Raw genomic sequence first — 19,876 nt, 5'->3', positions numbered from 1 at the left:
TGACTTAGAAAATCACTAATCACTGTGCTTAATTCTTTTTTAGTGTGTACGAATGCCTGCTTGGAGGAGGAAGAGACATGCCATTCTTCTTTTCCCATCTTTCCCTTTCCTGACTTTCCCTCAAAGAGGACCTTAAGTGACAGAGATTCAGGAATAGGAAAAGTAAATCTAGTAAGTGCTAGGAGGATAGTAGGTACTCTTGTGGCACAGGGCTGTCTCACCAAGTGGTGAAAGGAAAGAGTGGTTGAGAAGTAGGAAAGATAAGGCATTCCTTGGCAGCACTGGGAAACATTAGCGTACATCCTTATTTGCTGCATGAGCTGTGGCAGGAAGGTGTGTTCCTTCCTTAACTTCATCTAAAATTAACAGCAGAGGTCTTCCTAATTGTGCCACCTATTGGTACATTCGGATTGTTTCATTATTTGACTTGAGTCCTCTTCATACTGGCCTAGATTCCAAGGAAAGTGGGGAACAAGGGGGGGAGAATAGATTCAAGAGATGTTTGAGAGAGAGATTTAATCCTAACAAAAACCTTATGAGGCATCAGATGTTGGTTATCATTAGTCTCATGAAGAGAAGTGATTTGCCCGAGGTTGTCAGGTAAACTACAAAACTCGAACCCAGGTCTTCTGATTTCAAGTATAGAGATTATTCCCAAACACCGTGTATCTTCCCCCATGCAGGTAGAAGAATGGTCCAAGTGATTAAATAGGTGATTAATGTAAAATCTGAGACGGGACATAGGCAGTGGTGCTAATGTTGGACATTTTACTCATGAAGAGACGCTACGGACTGGGCAGGTTCTCTTTCCCATATGATAACATAAGGAACCATCTTTAGCTTTTTAATAATTCTCTAATATTTGTATTTCATTTAGGCTATCATTTGGAAGCAATGAGTTTAAAACCCTTCACCTACCCGTTTCCAGAGACGAGGTTTCTTCACGCAGGACCCAATGTATATAAATTCAAAATTAGATATGGCAACAGTATCAGGTAATTTTGAAGCTAAGAGAATAGCCTTGCAAATACAGGTTAGTACATTCCCACAGGTATCCCTTCTCTACCTTCCCCCTGTCCAGGGGACTGGCTGAATAGCATCTGTAGGACTCTGTTTCCCATATATTTTATTTTTTTAAGCTTATTTATTTGAGAAAGACAGAGACAGTGAGAGTGAGGGAGGGGCAGAGAGAGAGAGGAAGAGGACGAGAATCCCAAGCAAGCTCCACACTGCCAGCAGAGAGCCCAGCACAGGGCTCAAACCCATGAAACTGTGAGATTATGACCTGAGCTGAAACCAGAAGTCAGATGCTTAACTGACTGAGCCACCCAGGTACCCCTGTTCCCAAGTATTTTTATAGTCCATATATTAATATTCATGTAAGTTTCTAAATTAGTGATGGCATACCTTTGGAGCAGTAGTTCTCAAGATTTTTTTTATCTCAAGATCTCTTTGCACTCGTAAGATTATCAAGGATCCCAAAGAGTTTGGTTATGGGGTCATACATGTCCATATGTATCATATACAGTTTAAAACAGGAAAATTAAAATAACATACTTACTAATTTAAAAATAATATATCATTAGGGGTGCCTTGGTGGCTCAGTCGGTTAAGTGTCCAACTGCAACTTAGGTCATGATCTCACGGTTCGTGACTTTGAGCCCCACATCAGGCTTTCTGTTGTCAGGACAGAGCCTGCTTCAGATCCTCTTTCCCCCTTTCTCAATGCCTCTCCCCATTTATTCTCTCTCTCTCAAAAAGTAAATAAACTTAAAACAAAAATAATATATCATTATGCTAAGGGAAATTAGAAAGATAAATATCATATAATTTCACTCGTAGGTGGAATTTAAGAAACAAAACATGAACATAGGGGAAGAGAAGGAAAAATAAGATAAAAACAGAGGCAGGCACCAAGGGATACAGGTGTGCTGTTTCGAAAGGACACATGCACCCCCATGTTTATAACAGCACTATCAACAATAGCCAGAGTATGGAAAGAGCCCAAATGTCCATCCATGGATGAATGGATAAAGAAGATGTGGTGTACATATATAAAATGGAGTATTACTTGGCAATCAAAGAGAATGGAATATTGCCATTTGCAACTATATGGATGGAACTAGAGGGTATTATGCTAAGAGAATCAGTCAGAGAAAGACAAATATCATATGACTTCATTCTATGAGGACTTTAAGAGACAAAACAGATGAACATAAGGGAAAGGAAACAAAAATAATATAAAACAGGGAGGGGGACAAAACATAAGAGACTCTTAAATATGGAGAACAAACAGGGATTACTGGAGGGGTTGTGGGATGGGGGATGGGCTAAATGGGTCAGGGGCATTAAGGAACCTACTCCTGAAATCATTGTTGTACTATGTGCTAACTAATTTGGATGTAAATTAAAAAAAATTAAAAAAAACAGAGGCAGGCAAACCATAAGAAACTCTAATACAGAGAACACATTGAGGGTTGCTGGAGGGGGTTGTTGGGTGGGGGATGGGCTAAATGGGGATGGGAATTAAGGAGGGCACTTTGTTGGGATGAGCACGGGGTGTTATATGTAAGGGTGACTCACCAAATTCTACTCCAGAATCCTTATTACATATATGTTAACTAACTTGGATTTAAATAAAATTCTTAAAATTGCTGAAAATAATGTCGTTAAATGTTAACAAATAATATGTTTTATTAAAAGTAACTATATTTTGGGGCACTTGGGTGGCTCACTGGTTGGGTGTTTGATTTCAGCTCAAGTTATGATCTCATAGTTATGGGATCAAGCCCTGCGTCAGGCTTTGCACTGCTGGTGTGGAGCCTGCTTGGGATTTCTCTCTCTCCCTCTCTCTCTCTCTGCCCATCTCCCTCAAAATAAATAAATAAACATTTTTTAAAAAGGTTAACTATATTTTTAAAAAATTAATGAGGAGATTGGCACTGTTTACATTCCTGGGAGTAAAGACCCTCGGACTGCAAAGCTGGTTCAGTATATACAGACATCCAGGGGCACTGGGTGCTCAGTCAGTTAAGCATCTGACTCGATTTTGTCTCATGTCATGATCTCTCGGTCTGTTACATTGAGCCCATGTCTGGCTCTGTGCTGACCGCCAGAGCCTGCTTGGGATTCTCTCACCCTCTCTCTCTTGCCCTTCCCCCCCCCCCCTCTCTCTTATTTTATTTATTTTTTAATTTTTTTTCAACATTTATTTATTTTTGAGACAGAGAGAGAGCATGAAGGGGGAGGGTCAGAGAGAGAGGAGAACACAGAATCTGAAACAGGCTCCAGCTCTCTGAGCCATCAACACAGAGCCTGACGCGGGGCTTGAACTCACGAACCGCGAGATCACGACTGAGCCGAAGTCGGACACTTAACCAACTGAGCCACCCAGGCGCCCCTCTCTCTCTCTCTTAAAATAAATAAGCATTAAATACACACACACACACACACACACACACACACACACACACACACACACACAGAAATCAACAATATAATACACCCAGTAACAGAATGTAAGGGGAAAAAGTCACATGATTATCTTAATTGAGAAAGAAAAAGCGTTTTGACCAAATCCAGCACCCTTGCATGATAAAAACACTCATAAACTAGGAATAGAGGGGAACTTCCTCAATATGATAAAGACCATATATGAAAATCCCACAGCTAACTTACTCAGTTATGAAAAATTTAAAGCTTTTCTCTCAAGATGCTCATTTTCACTACTTCCATCCATCATAGTACTTGTTTCTAGCCAGAGCAATTAGTCAAGAAAAAGGAAGAAAATGCATACAAATTGGAAAGGAAGAAGTGAAACCATCTCTGTCTGTGGAAACCATGATCTTACCTGTAGAAAACCCTAAAGAATTCACACACACACACACACCAAAAAAACAAAACAAACAAAAAACCTATTAGAGCTGATCAATGAATTCAGCAAAGTTGCAGGATACAAAATCAACACACAAAATCAGTGGTATTTGTATACACTAGCAAAAAACAATCTGAGAAGAAAATTAAGAAAACAATTTCATTTACAGTAGTACCAATAAGAAAAATATTTAGCAATAAATTTAACCAAGGAGATGCAAGACTTGCCCACTGAAAACTACAAAAAGTTGCCAAAAGAAATTGAAGACTTACTAGATATCTATGTTTGTGGATTGGAAGACTTAATATTATTAAGACGACAAAGCAATCTACAGATTCAGTGAAATCCCTATCAAAATTCCAGTGGCATATTTTGCAAAACTGGACAAGCCCATCTTAAAATTCATATGAAATGGAGCATCCAGGCGGCTCAGTGGGTTGAGCATCGATCTCTTGATTTTGGCTCAGGTCATGGTCCCAGGGTCATGGGTTCGAGTCCCACATTGGGTTCTCCACTGAGAAGTGGAGCCTGCTTGGGATTTTCTCTCTCCTCCCGCTCTCTCTCTTAAAAAAAAAATCATGGAATTTCAAGAGACCCTGAATAGCCAAAATAATCTCGATAAAGAACAAAATTGGAAGACTCCTACTTCCCAATTTAAGAACTTGCTACAAAGCTACAGGTAACCCAGAAAGCTACAGGTAATGGCGTAAGAACAGCTTACAGACCATAGAATAGAATTGAGAGCCCAGAAGTAAACCTTCACATTCACATCTTTGGTCAATTAGTTTTTGACTAGAATGCCAAAACTGTTCAATAGTGGAGGAACAGTGTCTTTAACAAATGGTTCCAAGAAGAATGGATATCCACATGCAGAAGAATGAAGTTAGACCCTTATACTGTACACAGAACTTACAAAAAATAGATCAAAGACCTAAATTTAAGAGCTAAAACTATAAAACTCTTAGGAGAAAACATAGGTGCAAATCTTCATGACTTTGAATTTGGCAGTGGTTTCTTTTTTTTTTTTTTTTTTTTAATTTTTTTTTCAACGTTTATTTATTTTTGGGACAGAGAGAGACAGAGCATGAATGGGCGAGGGGCAGAGAGAGAGGGAGACACAGAATTGGAAACAGGCTCCAGGCTCCAAGCCATCAGCCCAGAGCCCGACGCGGGGCTCAAACTCACGGACCGCGAGATCGTGACCTGGCTGAAGTCGGACGCTCAACCGACTGCGCCACCCAGGCGCCCCTTGGCAGTGGTTTCTTAAATACCATACCAAAAGCATAGGCAACAAAAGAAAATTCAATAAATTTGGACTGCATTAAATTTTTAAAAATTGTGCATCAAAGGACACTATCAACAGAGTGCGAGGGCAACTCGCAGATGGGAGAAATATCTATAAATCACATATCTGGTAAGAGTGTAATATCCAGAATATAGAAAGAAGTACAACTCAGGGAACCTGGGTGGCTCAGTCTGTTAAGCATCCGACTCTGGATTTTGGTTCAGTTCATGATCTCATGGTTTGTGAGTTTAAGCTCCAAGTCTGGCTCTGTGCTGACAGTGCAGAGCCTGCGTGGGATCTCTGTCTCCCTCTCTTTGTCTCTCTGCCCCACACTGCTTGTGCTCTCTCTCTCAAAAATAAACTCTAAAAATAAATAAATAAATGAACATTAAAAGAAAAAGTACAACTCAAAAACAACAAATAAACCAGTTTAAGAATCGACAAAGGCTGGGGTGCCTGGGTGGCTCTTTTAGGTGACCAACTTCAGCTCAGGTCTTGATCTCAAAGTTGGTGAGTTTGAGCTCCCCATGGGGGTCTGCACTGACAGTGCAGATCCTGCTTCAAATCCTCTGTCTCCCTTCTCTCTCTCCCGTCCCCCGCTTGTGCACACGCTCTCTCTCTCTCCCTCTCTCAAAAATAAACATTTAAAAAATAATAAAAATGGACAAAGTATTTAAATAGACATTACTTCAAATGAGATACACAAATGGCCGATAAGCACATGAGAAGATGCTCAGTATCCTTACGCCAGGGACATGCAAATCCAAACCTTAATGAGATACCACTTCACACCTACTTGGATGGGTATTAAAAAAAAAAAAAACCCAGAAAATAACAGTTGGCAAGGATGTGGAGAAGTTGGAAGTCTTGTATAGAACTGATGGGAATATAAAATAGTGCACCTGCCATGGAAAACAATTTGGCAGTTCCTCAAAAAGTTAAACATAGAATTACCATATAACACAGCAATTTCATTCCTAGGTATATGCCCAAAAGAATTGAAAACAGGGAGTCAAGCAGATTCTTGTACAACGATGTTCATAGCTGTATTATTCATGATAGAAGATGGAAACAGCCCAGGTGCCATCAAATTGGTGAATGTATAAACAAAATGTAGTTATATGCGTGCTGTATACATATATGCAATAGAATATTATTCAGCTACTAAAGAAATTGCAAAAGAAATGAAGTTCTGATACCTGTACAACATGCATGAACCGCAAAAACATTATGCTAATTGAAATAATCCAGGAACAAAAGGAAAAATATGATTCTACTTCTATGAAATATTAAACAGGAAAATTCATAGAGACAGAAAATAGATTAGGGGTCACCAGGGGAGGGGTGGAGGGGAGAATGAGGAGTTATTGCTTAATGAGTACAGTGTTTCTGTTTGGGAAGATAAGCTTTGGAAAAATAGTGGTGATGGTTGTACACCATGGTTGTGAGTCTAATTAATACTGCTGAATTGTATACTTAAAAATGGCTAAAATGGCAAATTTTAGGTTATATATATTTTACCACAATTTTAAAATGTATTAGTTAATTTAAAATAATGTATCCATTAAGTGTTAACACATTTTTATTAAAAATAGCTAATTTTCAAAGACAAAAAAATTAATGAGAAGATTGGCATTGTTTTAAATTTTTGCAAATCTCATTAGTCTGGCTTGATAGAAAGCTGATAGATTATATCTGCTTCTGCATTCAGTCTGGTTTTTTTGGTTGAATTATATGAAAAAAATCCAGCCCCACATAGATGTGTAGTTGGGGAAGGTAGAAATGTATTAACAGCCTTCACAGATTATTGTGGGCATTCTTTGACCCTACATTAAAATTTAAGAAGTGATAGTTTTTTTGTTTGGTTTTGTTTAACGTGGTACTTTTTTAAAAGTTAGTTGCAATATGGATTCTGAAATTCTATCAGTAAACTTTTTGAACTCTGCTGTATTAAAATCTGTCTTGTTCTGGGAGTGAATCTTTTACCTAGGATGATTTGTAACATAACGTGTTTCATTGGTCATTTGGAAAATATTGGTTGACTGACTTATATAGATAATCCAAATGTCAACACACTTCGTTAACAATATCAAAAAATCATATCTGTTAATATCACGATCAATCTTAGAAAAGTGTTTTAAGTTTTTGAAACTTGTCGATCTCACTGTGATGGATTGAGTTTTCCAAAGTTCAAATTTTGCTTGAAATCCCAAAATTCATCATTGGCACAAATAAATACTGTCAGTTGTTTTGCTTGAATTGATAAGCTCACTATTCATTTTTGAGGAAATGTCACATTTCTAAGTCTGTATAAATGACTTAGTTTGTTAGCTGATCATTGAAGTAAAATACCATTCCATGAAAAGCAGCTAGTTTAATCTGCAACTAACTTTAACAGTTAGTTGCCCAAGTGCTTTTCCTCAAGACACCCATCATATTTCTGTATGCAGCAGAAGTACTTAATGAATACTTCCCATTTTATCACATAGTGTATTAAAAAGACATGTATTTAAGGGTTGAGATTTTATAAAATTATTAATTTTTTTCTTGCTTCCTCAAATATATTAAATGAAGCTGGATTTTTTTTTCCTGTGTGGCAGTCAAGATTACCACAACTGCTAGTACAGTTTAGTGTAACTAGCTAGATTTGTGCAAAGGCACCAGCAATTTTGCCCTCCATTGCTTTTGTACTAATGATTACAAATGTTAACACAGCAAGGAAAAAAAAGGCAAATAACGTCTTATTATTAGTATAAAAAGAGTTATGCCTTCAAGAACGCTTGACAGGGGCTTGAGGATGCCTGGTGGTCCACAGACTACACTTGAGTACAACAAGTCTAACAAATTATTAACTTAATTTCAGGTCTTGGCAAGTTAATGGGGAAGATATTTTGGAACAACCTTCTACCAGTTCTCAGACCATACCACCTACGTGATCACTTCTTCCCATGAGCTGTTGGTCAACACACACGATTCTTACTTAGTCATGTTTCTGTAGCTCAGTGGAAGTGTCATTTTTGCTCTTCTGTCTACTCTGTACTGACAGTAGAGTCTAGCGTCTTCAGAGCTTTCCTTCTCAGCTTATTTATCTCTTGTTTGTTTACCTTCTAGAGGGGAAGAGATAGAAGATAAGGAAGTCATCCTCAAGGAGCTGGAGGTAGGGGAAAAAGCAGACAACTTCTGGGAAAGTTATTCTTTAAGCCAAGGATGCGTCCATATCCAGCTTTTAATTATTTCCTGTGAACTGAGTCACAACCTCCACTTGATCACTTGGCTTCTCCCTGCCGTAGTTCCTCTGCAAAGAAACTTAACTGTTTTTCCAAGGAAATTAAAGCCTGTATCCTTTCTCAGTTCTTCTAGTTGAAGTGTCAGCACCTTTGAGGCTTAGAGTTCTATTGTTTCCACCAGAGTTCCCAGCCCTCTGCAGCTCTCTTCTGTGGTGGCTGGCATGGAGAAAGCTTCTGGAGGACTGCCGCCTTCCAGGGCTCTGGGAAGCCTCACCCTCCCAACCACTGCCTGGTACTTGACGTTCAGGAAACTCAATTGTAAATACACATACAAGACTGCTGTGTCTTCATTTTAATTGGAAACATTTGCAATTGCTTTATTCCCACTTCATTTTCATTCCTCCTTTACCCAGCCTTACTTAGGTTCTTCCACAGGAGAAACACTGAGCAAGTGAACAGCTTTGTGAATTGGTGAACGCGTTGGGCAAGGAGTCAGAGCTCTGGGCGCTGGCCTTGGATTCCAGCCCTGGCTGAGCCACTGATTAGCAGTGCGAACCCCAGCAAATCATTTCTGTCTCTTGGTCTTAATTGCCTTGTTCATAAAATGAGAGTTCTAAACTAGTTTATTTCTCTTCTGACTTCACAACTCAGTGATTTGGGACCGTTCAGATTTATAAAGACATACACTGTCATATTTCAAGGAATTTGAATACAATGAAATATACAAACACAAAACTCTATGAAACCAAAAATTTGAGTCCTAGCCTTAAAGGTATCTATAGCTCTTTGGCTAAGTGTCGAAGGTACCTTAGAATCTTGTGGGAGATCAGAGACATTGTTATAAATAACAGTTATTTTAATAATAGAACCATGAGAGTTTTCTGCTTATTTTAATTGTAAGTAGAGCAGAGTTTATTTCACTTTGCTTCAGTTAACATGGGCAGAGAAAAGTGCAAGGCAGTATCTAGCAAAGTGGAGAGACCATAGACCTCAGAGCCAGTCACACCTAGATTTAAGTTCTGCCTTCACAATGGGACTTTTGGGCAAGTTACCTACCTTCTCCAAGCCTGCTTCCTTACCTGTCAATGAGGTTGATAAACAGTACCTGTTTTCACAATTGTGGTGAGGGTTAGAAATAGATGTGTGCAGTGCCTGCCACACAGTAGCTCAGTATGCGGTAGCTAGGGAGCATTTATATACATTTATAACCAAAGTTTTCAAGGGCTTTTTCTGTGTTCTTGCTCTCAGCTTTCAGGCAGATATTCTCATCTTCTTTTACTCAGAAAACATTTGTTGATAGGCATTGTGCCTAATGAATGGTTAAGAGAGTAAGCCCTGGAACCCCATTGCTTGGAACCCCATTGTTCATATCTTGGCCCCCTCCATTACTGCCCCATTACTAAGAAAGGGCATTTCAGGCAGAGGGAACAGAGCACAGAAATGGAAGATCAGAAGGCATGTTCAGGGAACAGCACATAGTTCAGCTTTAATAGAATGAAGGGTTTGCAAAAAGCAGTGACAGGTGTAAATGGACAGATTGGCTGGGACTAGACAATATTAAACTCATTTCAGATTTTTTTTCCAGGATTCTATTCGTGTGGTCTTGGGAAACTTGGACAATCTGCAGCCATTTGCTACAGAACACTTCATTGTATTTCCCTGTATCCTTTCATTTCAGGATAGAAATAAGCTACAGGTCACACTATAGATTCAAATGGAAGCAGCAGACTCGTAGGACAGGGAAGGGCAAGGGTCTTATCCCTAGAATAGTACTCAGGGATTCGTACTGACTGCTTTCTTCACTCCTTAGCACCATTTCTCAGATAAAAGCAAATGGGAAAGAGTGTCCCACCTGAAATTCAAATATGGGGAAATCGTCTTGGCCCCCTATCCATTTGTTTTTACTCTGTATGTGGAGATGAAATGGTTTCATGAAAACCCGTCACCTGGTAAGTAGAATGATGGAAGTTTTAGTGGTGGAGGAGAAATAGGGAAGGTTGAATGTCTGTGGGTTAGCATTGCAAGGTCAGTATGGCAAAATGGCCAGCCTGACTGGGCCCTAACGCCACACAGTGTAGAGGTTAGGAGCAAGTGCTCCAAGCCAGACGGCCTGGTTCAAATCCCAGTGGTTTTGCCACTTGAGAGCTGTGTGACCTTAGATGAGTTCCTTAATCTTTCTGTGCCCCCTTTGTGAAATGGCGAAGGATAATAATAGCACCCATCTTAATTATACATATTAATAAACAAAGTCTGACTGACAGTAATCACTCAGTGAAAGAGATCTCTTATATAAAAATACTTCCTTCCATTTTAGAGTATTCAGTGACTTTTACGTTAGCGGTATCTTAAAGGCATCTCCAGGTTTTTAATCTCTGAAGGCCATTGCTATTTTTACTCGTAGAGGGACAAATAGATACCTGCCAGTTTGATTTGGAAAAGAGTGCAAAGGCCTTGCCTCAAAGTATCTCCCCAATTCATTTGTCACTGATGTCTGAAGTTCTACCTTTTTTTTTTCTTCTTAAAAATTTTTTTAATGTTTATTTATTTGTGTGAGAGAGAGACAGACAGAGTGTGAGCAGGGGAGGGGCAGAGAGAGGGAGACACAGAATTGGAAGCAGGCTCCAGGCTCTGAGCTGTCTGCACAGAGCCCAACACAGGGCTTGAACTCACAAACTGTGAGATCGTGACCTGAGCCAAAGTCGGACGCTTAACCGATTGAGCCACCCAGGGGCCCCTACCTTTTTTCTTTTATACTAAGGATCATTCCCTTTTAAGTGGCATATCATTAGAATATAATATAAATGTAGTATGTTTGACCTTGTAGATGACAATAGTTCTTTAAGTCTAAAAAATAGGGGAAGAGAGTTTGAAGACCCCGGATTTCTAGCAAAAGTGGTACCAGGCAGAAAAGGGAAAAGGCATACATAGAGCTTTTTGTCTACGACCAGTTGTAAGAAATAAGTGGTAGCCAGAAATCCAGGTGAAACAGCATCTTGATCCGTTATAACCTTCAAATTTCCATTGTAGGGAAACCAATAAATGACAGTCCTCTTGGATTGGTAAGTTTGCCTTTTCTATACAAGATGAAAATTGCCTTTATTGCCATGTCTTGTCCAAAAAGTCCTGCTCTTGTCTCTTCCTCTTACTTTGCCCCTTGGTTGCTGCCCAGGTCCAATCAGAATTGTATACATGAGACCATCTTTTTCCTCTTGGCTAAATTTCTAAGACTGTCTCTAACAACGATATCTAGCCTCACTTGCGAAGCTGGTGTTAAAAGTTGCTGTAGGCAATTTAGAGATGGGGAGTTCTCTTCACTCTGCCCTCGTGAACTGTGAGCAGGTCTGGAAAAGGAGTCACAGGAGTCTGGTTCCTCTCTGAAGGTGCCGGCGGAGACGAAAGCAGCAGGAGCCATGATGAGGAAACGAGCACGAGTGGAAGTACGCAGCCCCCTGCACAGTCCAGAGCTGGACAGGTCAGTGGTGTTGGGAGAGAGTTGAAATCCTGCATCCTCATTAGGCTTCACCAGCTATTGCTGCTGGCCGATCTTGTCCTTCGCTGAGTCACTTTTTGTCTTCAGCCTTCATTGGTACCTGCTTATTTCCGGGGGCGGACTAAGGGAAGGAGACACGTTGATGTTTGCAAAGTAATTTGAACACAGTTCCTTCCTCGGCAAAGTGGGAGTCTTCTGCTCATCAAGACAGTGACTATGAGGAAAGGCGATCACATCTATGTACAATTGAATCCAACACATACTCAGCACTCAGTATGGTCACACTACCAGAAGGCCCGAGACTTAAGAAGTCCCAGCATATTATATAAGAACGCAGAAAAATCCTCAAGAGAGTGAGAAAAAAATAAAATAAAATTCTATTTTACCTAGTAAGCAGTGAAGTTTTTTGGAAATCTGCCTTTAAGAGAGAATGTGAGCTAAAATGTAAATACGTACAAGAGGGTATGTATCAGTCAATGGGTGAAATACTGCAATATTAGGGTCAATGTTGAACATATCCTTAACATGTTGAAGTTGCTATTGTGGAGGCTACTTACTTTATTCTTTACAATCTCTGTCAGGGACAGAGTGAATCAGTAAAGATAAGATAATTCAGTCATTCTTAACTCGCACCCAGAGAGGGCAGCTGGAATAATCCAAGGTGTGGTTTGCTCCCCAGCCCAAAGTGCTTTCAGCCCATGTTCCCAGAGAGCAGCTGCTTCTTTCCTGGGGTCGTGTGGGCAAACAGTTCCGTGAGGGAACTGAGGCCTACCTCACCCTCCCATGCACATGTCAGGGAAGAGTCAGGAAACTTCTTTCCCAGACAGGTGGAATGTGAAGGTACTTGGAGGTGTGAAGCTTTGCTCTGTTCTATTTGACTGAATTTTCCATGGAGATGAGGCCTCACATCTTCCCTTTCTCTGGGTTTTGATGCAGTCAAGTATTTCAAAATCTGATTACCTGCTGTCAATCACATTTTCCCTTTCTCAACCCCTAGATCCTTAAATGTTTCAAATTGGGATTCTGCTGTGAATTAAAGCAGCACCCAAAGAAAATTTGGCCATGCAATTTATTCCGTAGGCCAGGAGTGGTATAAAAATAGCCAACCTGCTGAAATATTCATTTAGGCCACATTTGCTTAAATGTGATGTTGCTGCTGCCAGTAACATTTCCTGGGCTTTTTTCCCCACCTCAGGGCCAAGATGGGGATTTCCAGCCAAGGCCCCAGCGAAAAGAGGCCCCTTATGGAAACCAGGAGGGTAAGCACCAAAATGGAGGCTGCAAGGCTTTTGGCTATTCCTGTTCTGTAACAAGTCATAATTCCTGTTACCAGCACATTTTGGTCCTAAGTACAGACTGAATTGACTGAACTCATTCTCAGGTTTCACCATCTGTAGAATAACATTCAGCCACTCTACTTCTGCCACAACCTGTCCCAAAAGTAGCCACATAATACACACATCGATGAATCCTTTTGTTAAAAGGCCTTTTCTTCTCAGCTTAAAAAGCTGCTTCTTGTACTCTGCAGTGAGAGAAGAAAATAGGTCTGTTGAATCGGGGTGGGATCTGGTATAGAATTTTTTCATTTTAGAAAACTTTTTGCCTTCATCTGCACCGGGGTCTGAGTCTGGGAACATCTAGTTTTTATAGACAAGCTAGGCATACATCAGCATGGGATACTGGTAAGAGAAAACTTCACTTAGAGCAGTGATGGGCTGGCCCCAGTGGCATTTGATTTCATTTGTGAGGTTTATTCCCCATTTAGATATTCATATACCTGCTCCTCTTGCATTTCAGGGCTTCTTTTTTAGTAGCCTGTGGAAGAGTCCCCTTTTTCTTTTCTTCCCCTCTTGAAATAGCTGTTATTTGTGCCTTTTTCTTACTTTCCACTTATCTCTCCAAAGTAGCTCTGACCTTAAGTATTTAAAGTTACTTAAGGTCACACTCCCTGTTCACCTCCCTCGCCTTCCCAGAACCCGTAGCATGATCAGTTATGCAGTATCTGTAAAACATGTGCATTTATTCGACAAACTGCGTGTCTGCTCTGTGCCAAGTACTAGAGATCTCCTGCTCTCCCCTAAAAATGCCAACTGTGTAAAAAGCTAGGCAGACAATTATTGATAGATGTGCTACGTGCAAGAATAAAGGAAGCAAAGGGACCACAAGGGAGAACCTCACCCAAACCAGGTGGATGGGAGGGAGGCTTCTCAGAGTAGCTCAGAGAACTAAAGCCAAGAGGAACGAATATAGTGCTTTTGGTGACTGCAAGCCAGTGCACCTGGAGCTTAGAGTACAGTGCTAAGAAATGTTATTGGAGATATCAGCACAGGCTGGATCTTGAAAGACTTAAGGGCAACTTCAAGATCACAGGCTTTCCCCTAAAACATTTTTTAAGTAGGAAAGTAAAGTGATTTTCATTTCTGTATGATTATTCTGCCTCCTGTTTGCAAGGTATTGTGTTAGGTGCTGGGGTGCACCCAAACATGTAAAACATGGTTTTTCTTGCAGGAATTTATTGTTTAGTTAGGGAAAGAGAGAACCCTTAGGGACTCAGTCCTCTGGCTCCGTGGGTAGGGGCAGGGTATAGGACCCATTATGCCATGGCCACCTGGCCCACTGAGTGATTGTAGACAGATGATTGCCCTCTTCTATACTCCTATCCTTTCAAGAGGGAAGAAAAAGAAATGAGAAAGTACAGGAGGGGTACATGAAGCTCTGAAGAACAAAGACGCTTTATACAACCAAGATAATTACTATTAAAAGAACATTTCCCTCACTCTCTATCCTTCATACCTTCCTATTCTTAGTTTGACACATCATCTCCCTCAAGAACAGTACCCACAGTTTCTTACTCAACATAATTACCTTTTCAACCTGATACTGGGTTTAGAAAAAAACTCTGAGCCAAAAAAAAAAAAAAAAAAAAAAACACCGAAACAAAACCCAAAAGGAACATGTTTATTGATTTTGACTCAAAGCCCAATGACAGTCTCCATTGTAGACCCTGTTCCCAGAAAGAGGATTTCTCTTGAATTAGAGTGATCATAGTAGCTCTCAGTGTAAGTCACTTGAGATGGAAAAATCGAATTTGCTCCTATGGTCCAATGCTTAATATTTTCTCTCCCCTTTGGGGAACTCAAGATGTAGGGTCACAGTCAGTGTGGACTGTCATGTCTTAACAGGACACCACTGGGAGCTGATACAGGGAAAGCTTCGAAGAACATGGCTCATATCTAAATAAGGTCTCTGTTTCATAAGAGGTGTTTTGGGGAGAATGGGAAGGAAAGGCAGACCCATTCCCTTTATTACTCGAGGTGCCAGACTAGAGATCCAGACTTTGTAAGGACAAAAAGGGGGAGAGCAGATGTAAAACAGACTGCTGTGTGTGTGTAGCTTTTTTTTTTTTTTTTGCCACTTCTGCTTGAACTGCTTGAACTTTTTTTAAAATTTCTTTTTTTTTTAATTTTGAGAGAGAGCGTGAGCCAGGGAGGTGCAGAGAGAGCAAGGGATAGAGGATCTGAAGCAGGCTCTGCACTGACAGCAGAGAGCCCAATGTGGGGCTTGAATTCAAGAGCCACAAGATCATGACCTGAGCTGAAGTTGGACGCTCAACTGATTGAGCCACCCAGGTGCCCCTTGAACTATACTTTTAAGCAGATCTGGCCCTGAACATATAGAGGACAGTTTTGTGTTGGGTTGTCAGTGTATTATGTCTTGTTGGATGTCCCAGATGGTACCATCAGTTTAATTTCAGGCTATGTTTTTCTTTTCTTGTGACATTTTCCTAAGGAGACATCTGTCAAGATTTTAGGAGAACACAAATGCTAACCTATATTGTGAGGGGAATCTGCCCTGGTTGAGAGATCTTTACCTCTGTCCCAGGGCCTTTGAACCCTTCTATTCCCCACTGCCACCCTTAGTAGATGCTTTCATTAGAGCCAATGCAGCAGAATTTAAGCTCCAAACCATAGTTTCATTAAATTTGTAAGAATCATTTTCTCAAGCTAGAAGTTAGAGCTGTGCCCTCTCAATTCCATCTCCACCCTGTGGTGGACTGCAAGCCAGTGCACCTGGAGACTTAGAAGAGGTAAGAGTTCCCCTTCACTTTTATAGACGTATGACCAGGTAGCACCTATGTGTTCCGAAATTGAGGGTTTATGGAAATGTTTATCTTAGAAATACAACTCATGCTTAAGATGGAGGCTACATCCTAATTTCTTTCTTTCTTTTTTTTTTTCATCCTAACTTTCCTAGAGGCTTATCATACCTCTGCCTCCCAGACCCACCTTGATAGTCCACAGCCCCTGGCTGTAGAATTCTTCACCAGCACAATGGCTCAGGGAACTTCCCAGCACTGCTAAGGTAGTCAGGCCCTTTCCAGGTGAGGGGAGTGGCCAGTTAGCAGAGAGTCCCAAAGAAAATATATGAACCATGATTCTGAATATTGGGGTATCAACTGGAAATGTGGGCTTGGAACCAGGTTATAGGATGTCCTCCTCAAAGTATTAAAAGAAGTTCTGTAGGGGCTCCTGGGTGGCTCAGTCGGTTAAGCGTCCAACTTTGGCTCAGGTCATGATCTCACGGTCCATGGGCTCGAGCCCCGTGTCGAGCTCTGTACTGTCGGTTACAGAGCCTGGAGTCTGCTTCAGATTCTGTGTCTCCCTCTCTCTTTGCCCCTCCCCAACTCATGCTCTGTCTCTCTCAAAAAATGAATAAACTTTAAAAAAAGAAGTTCTGTAAAGGAGTAGCCCAGGGAGAAGCTGAGTTATAGTGTGCTGCCTGCTTATGCCATAGTCATATTTCCACTACCCCAGCTCTAGCCACACTCATCTTTTAGTTGTTAAAGGTAGTGCCTCCTATACACCGTGTCCCTGTCTAAAATGCCTGCTCTCTCTGACCGTCTCTTCACCCCATTATGATAAAATTTCACTCATCTGTCAAGACCCCATTCAAATAGCACTTTCCCTGCGAAGTCTTCCTTGACTAACCACCAACCAACAAATAACATCCTGCCCACCAAGATGTATGGGAGTCAAGTTTAAAACTTTTCTTGGTCCTCTTTTTATCAGAACATGGAAAGAAAAACCAAGCAGAAATGTCAGGAGAGCCCAACGTTTGATATCACTGATGTCCAGGAACAGGGTAGGTTCTGGGAAATTTATTCTCTTTAATAATCATTCCTGACCTCTTTCGTTCTCTGATGAGCAGAGCAACACAGAGCTGAGTCTGGGCACACTTGCTGGGTGATATACCTGCTCCCATGAAGACTCTTGTTGGCCATCCTCTGGTGTGGGGGCCTGCCCTCGAATCGTAAAAGCTCCCTCAGCTTCCAAGAGAAGTGAGAGGAAACGATGCATGTCCTTCCTGTGCAAATGATGGTGAAATTGATGCTCCCACTATTTGAAAACAGTTCTATACGGGTGATACGTTTACAGAAAAGTTGGGAGGGATTGTTTCACTGTTCTGTCTCGTTGGAGAATAATCTCTGGGAAGCTGCCTTTCCCCCTCTTCCCTTCAGGGCATTAATGTGAATATTGGAGGTGCAGTAGATGTTCAGCAAAGGCTGGAAATGCTTGTTAAGATGTCCAGCATGAGGATTCAGTATGGATTGTAGTTATCACAGATGCAGGGATGTAAGCACATGAGTTCTTCAACAAGTTGTCATTCCATGAGAAAACATCATGGTGGGTGGCTAGGACTTAAGCCGTGTAAAAATCTCAGGGGCCCAACTAAAAATAGTCCAAGGTCAGAGTAGTATCTTACTGGGCTGAGATGAAATTGGGAAGGTCTCAACAAACAGTTTGGCTAGCTTCGAACAAATGGTGTGAGGCTGCCCTTGGCCCATACTAGATGTCATGTGAAAGTCCCCGGGCTAATACCTTTTCCCTGCCTGAGTGTTTTCCTTGCAGATTCTAAGCTGGGGGACAGCCTAGTGGGACAGGTCATCCCCCCATTGCAGCAAGACAATCCATCTCCACCGGAAAGACCCGCAGAGCTGGCAACCAATGGCTTCTTTGGATTTCTAAGGTAGGATGGATTTCTCTCCTGTCATTAAACTGAGACCCAGAGCAATCTAGCTCCAGAGTCTGCCTCATTGAATCTTTTGGGGAAATTAGAAAAGCAAGCAGATTCCCCACATAATCTCTATTTTTCCCGGGATACAGGATGGAAATGAGATTGCACAAGGGCCCTAACTGAATTTAATAAAGACCGTGTCTTGTTTGCTTTTACACATCCCACCCCACCCCACCCCAGTGTGCCTCGCATTGGACCTTGTCCCATAAATGCTGCTTAAACAGAGCCTGTTCTTACCGTTAGGTCATTCAGATGCTTCGGTTACCAAAATGTTTCCATTCTCCTCTCTGAATCTAGGCTGTGTCTTCAGAGTCCTTTTTGCGGAAGACAATTAGCAAATCCCTTTATCCATCTAGAGCTCAGCCATCCCATTGAATTCTCCTTCATGTGTCCCTCCTGAGTATAATTGAATTTGGGTACCTTTTCAAATGCTGTTCCGGACTTGAATCCGTTCAGTGGTTCCCCGAAGCCAAAATGTCCTAGCTAATGGAGCCCTACTGGGACTGGGAGAAGGGGGGGACCTCTAGAATCTCAAGCCACTCTGTTCTCCTTCCTGCAGCTCTCTATTCCCCTTTCGTTATTTCTTCGGAAAGAGCAGCCGGTGAGTCTTCCAGAGGCAGCAGTGGGAAGAGCGTCCTCTCGCAATGACTCTTCCCGTTCCACCCTCCATGCATGACATTTCAGTCAAGGGGAACGTGGGCCCTAAACTCTCTGAGTCCTCTTGTGGGTTTGTCCTATCCTTTGCCTCTTTACAGTGGATTTTTTTTTTTCAATTTAAAACACTAAGAAAAGAACTTCCTAAAATGTTCTAGTCTGAGAATTGTACGCTCTGAGGGCCAGTTTAGGTCTTTCGTCTCCAGCACTTAGGATCCTAATGAAAATAAATTATTTACGAAGAGTTATTGACTGAATTTCATGAAGTAGAGAGAGAGAAAACTTCTCCCTGAAGATACAGGGAAGCAATGCCTGAAACCTCCCCTGGGTCTGCCTGGTCCTTGTTGGTGGGATGCTTTGGGTGGGTGGGGTCTGCACCTGACCGCAAACTTTAGCCTCCCTGCCGGGGCCTAGGGAATGAAGTTTGTAAGACTCAAGAGCCCCAAAGACCCCCAATACATCATCTGTCCCCAGTTCACCCAGTTTGGCCCCAAAGTGCACCCTCAGTGCATAAATGCTTTCCACTCACCTACCCCCTCTGGCTTTTGATAGGAGAACAGTTTAGCTTCTCAGATCAACTGCAGGTCAGCCCAGGTTAGGGCCCCCGGAGAAGACCAGGGCACCCCAGCTCTGACTTCATGTAACCCAAAGGCTGGTCTGGGACACACAGATTACACTTGTGTTGTGTGGCCACAGAAGACCAGATGGGAATTTAGGGAAACTCAGTTTAGCTCAGAACAAAGGGTTCTAACTGTTATAAATGTCCAGTATTAGAATGGGCCACCTTGTGAGGTAATGAGTCCTTGTCACCTCTAGTCTTTAAACAGAGCTGACGGTCCATCAGATGCTAAAAGGTTCCCATGATTAATGGCAGTGTTGGGGCTGGAATGCCTAGGTCCCTTGCAGGCCCCTTGTTAGGCTGCCTCACCCTGGATGGGGAGAAGAGGTGGATGCTGTGGACGTGCCCAGGTCCTGAGGAGAGAAGTGGAACTGGAGGATTAAGGACAAGTTGCGTTTATGGCCTTTGCCCTGTGGTCCCAAACATGGCCCGCTTTACAAAGCTGCCGAAGGCACACTGCAGAACCTAGCGAAGTGAGCGCCATTCTGACCCTGAGTAGCTTACAGTGAAGCCTTGGCAAAGTCACCTTCCTCTCTGGTTCTGATTTTCTCATCTGAACGCCGAAGGGGAGATCCAGTGAGCTCTCGAGCACCTTCAGGCCATGGCAGTCTGTGTGGCCGGCTCTGCCTTTCTGAGCAAATCAGTGAAGTAG

General features: G+C 41.8%; 1 protein-coding gene across 1 annotated transcript; it reads left to right on the top strand.

Annotated features, from left to right (window-relative positions):
- Positions 1 to 879: 879 nt before the first annotated feature.
- On the top strand, positions 880 to 18,556 carry MAJIN (membrane anchored junction protein). Its single transcript, XM_030333649.1, has 10 exons — positions 880 to 995; positions 8,271 to 8,316; positions 9,972 to 10,047; positions 10,210 to 10,335; positions 11,414 to 11,445; positions 11,746 to 11,858; positions 13,072 to 13,135; positions 16,946 to 17,018; positions 17,786 to 17,903; positions 18,511 to 18,556. The coding sequence occupies exons 1-10, from the start codon at positions 895 to 897 to the stop codon at positions 18,554 to 18,556; spliced, it is 795 nt and encodes a 264-aa protein (XP_030189509.1). The 5' UTR covers positions 880 to 894.
- The last annotated feature ends 1,320 nt before the right edge of the window (positions 18,557 to 19,876 follow it).

The sequence above is a fragment of the Lynx canadensis genome, chromosome D1 (genome assembly GCF_007474595.2).
Source record: "Lynx canadensis isolate LIC74 chromosome D1, mLynCan4.pri.v2, whole genome shotgun sequence".
Taxonomy (NCBI): Eukaryota; Metazoa; Chordata; class Mammalia; order Carnivora; family Felidae; genus Lynx; species Lynx canadensis.
Note: the sequence above shows the minus strand (reverse complement) of the source record. Positions and strands in the feature narration are given on the sequence as shown.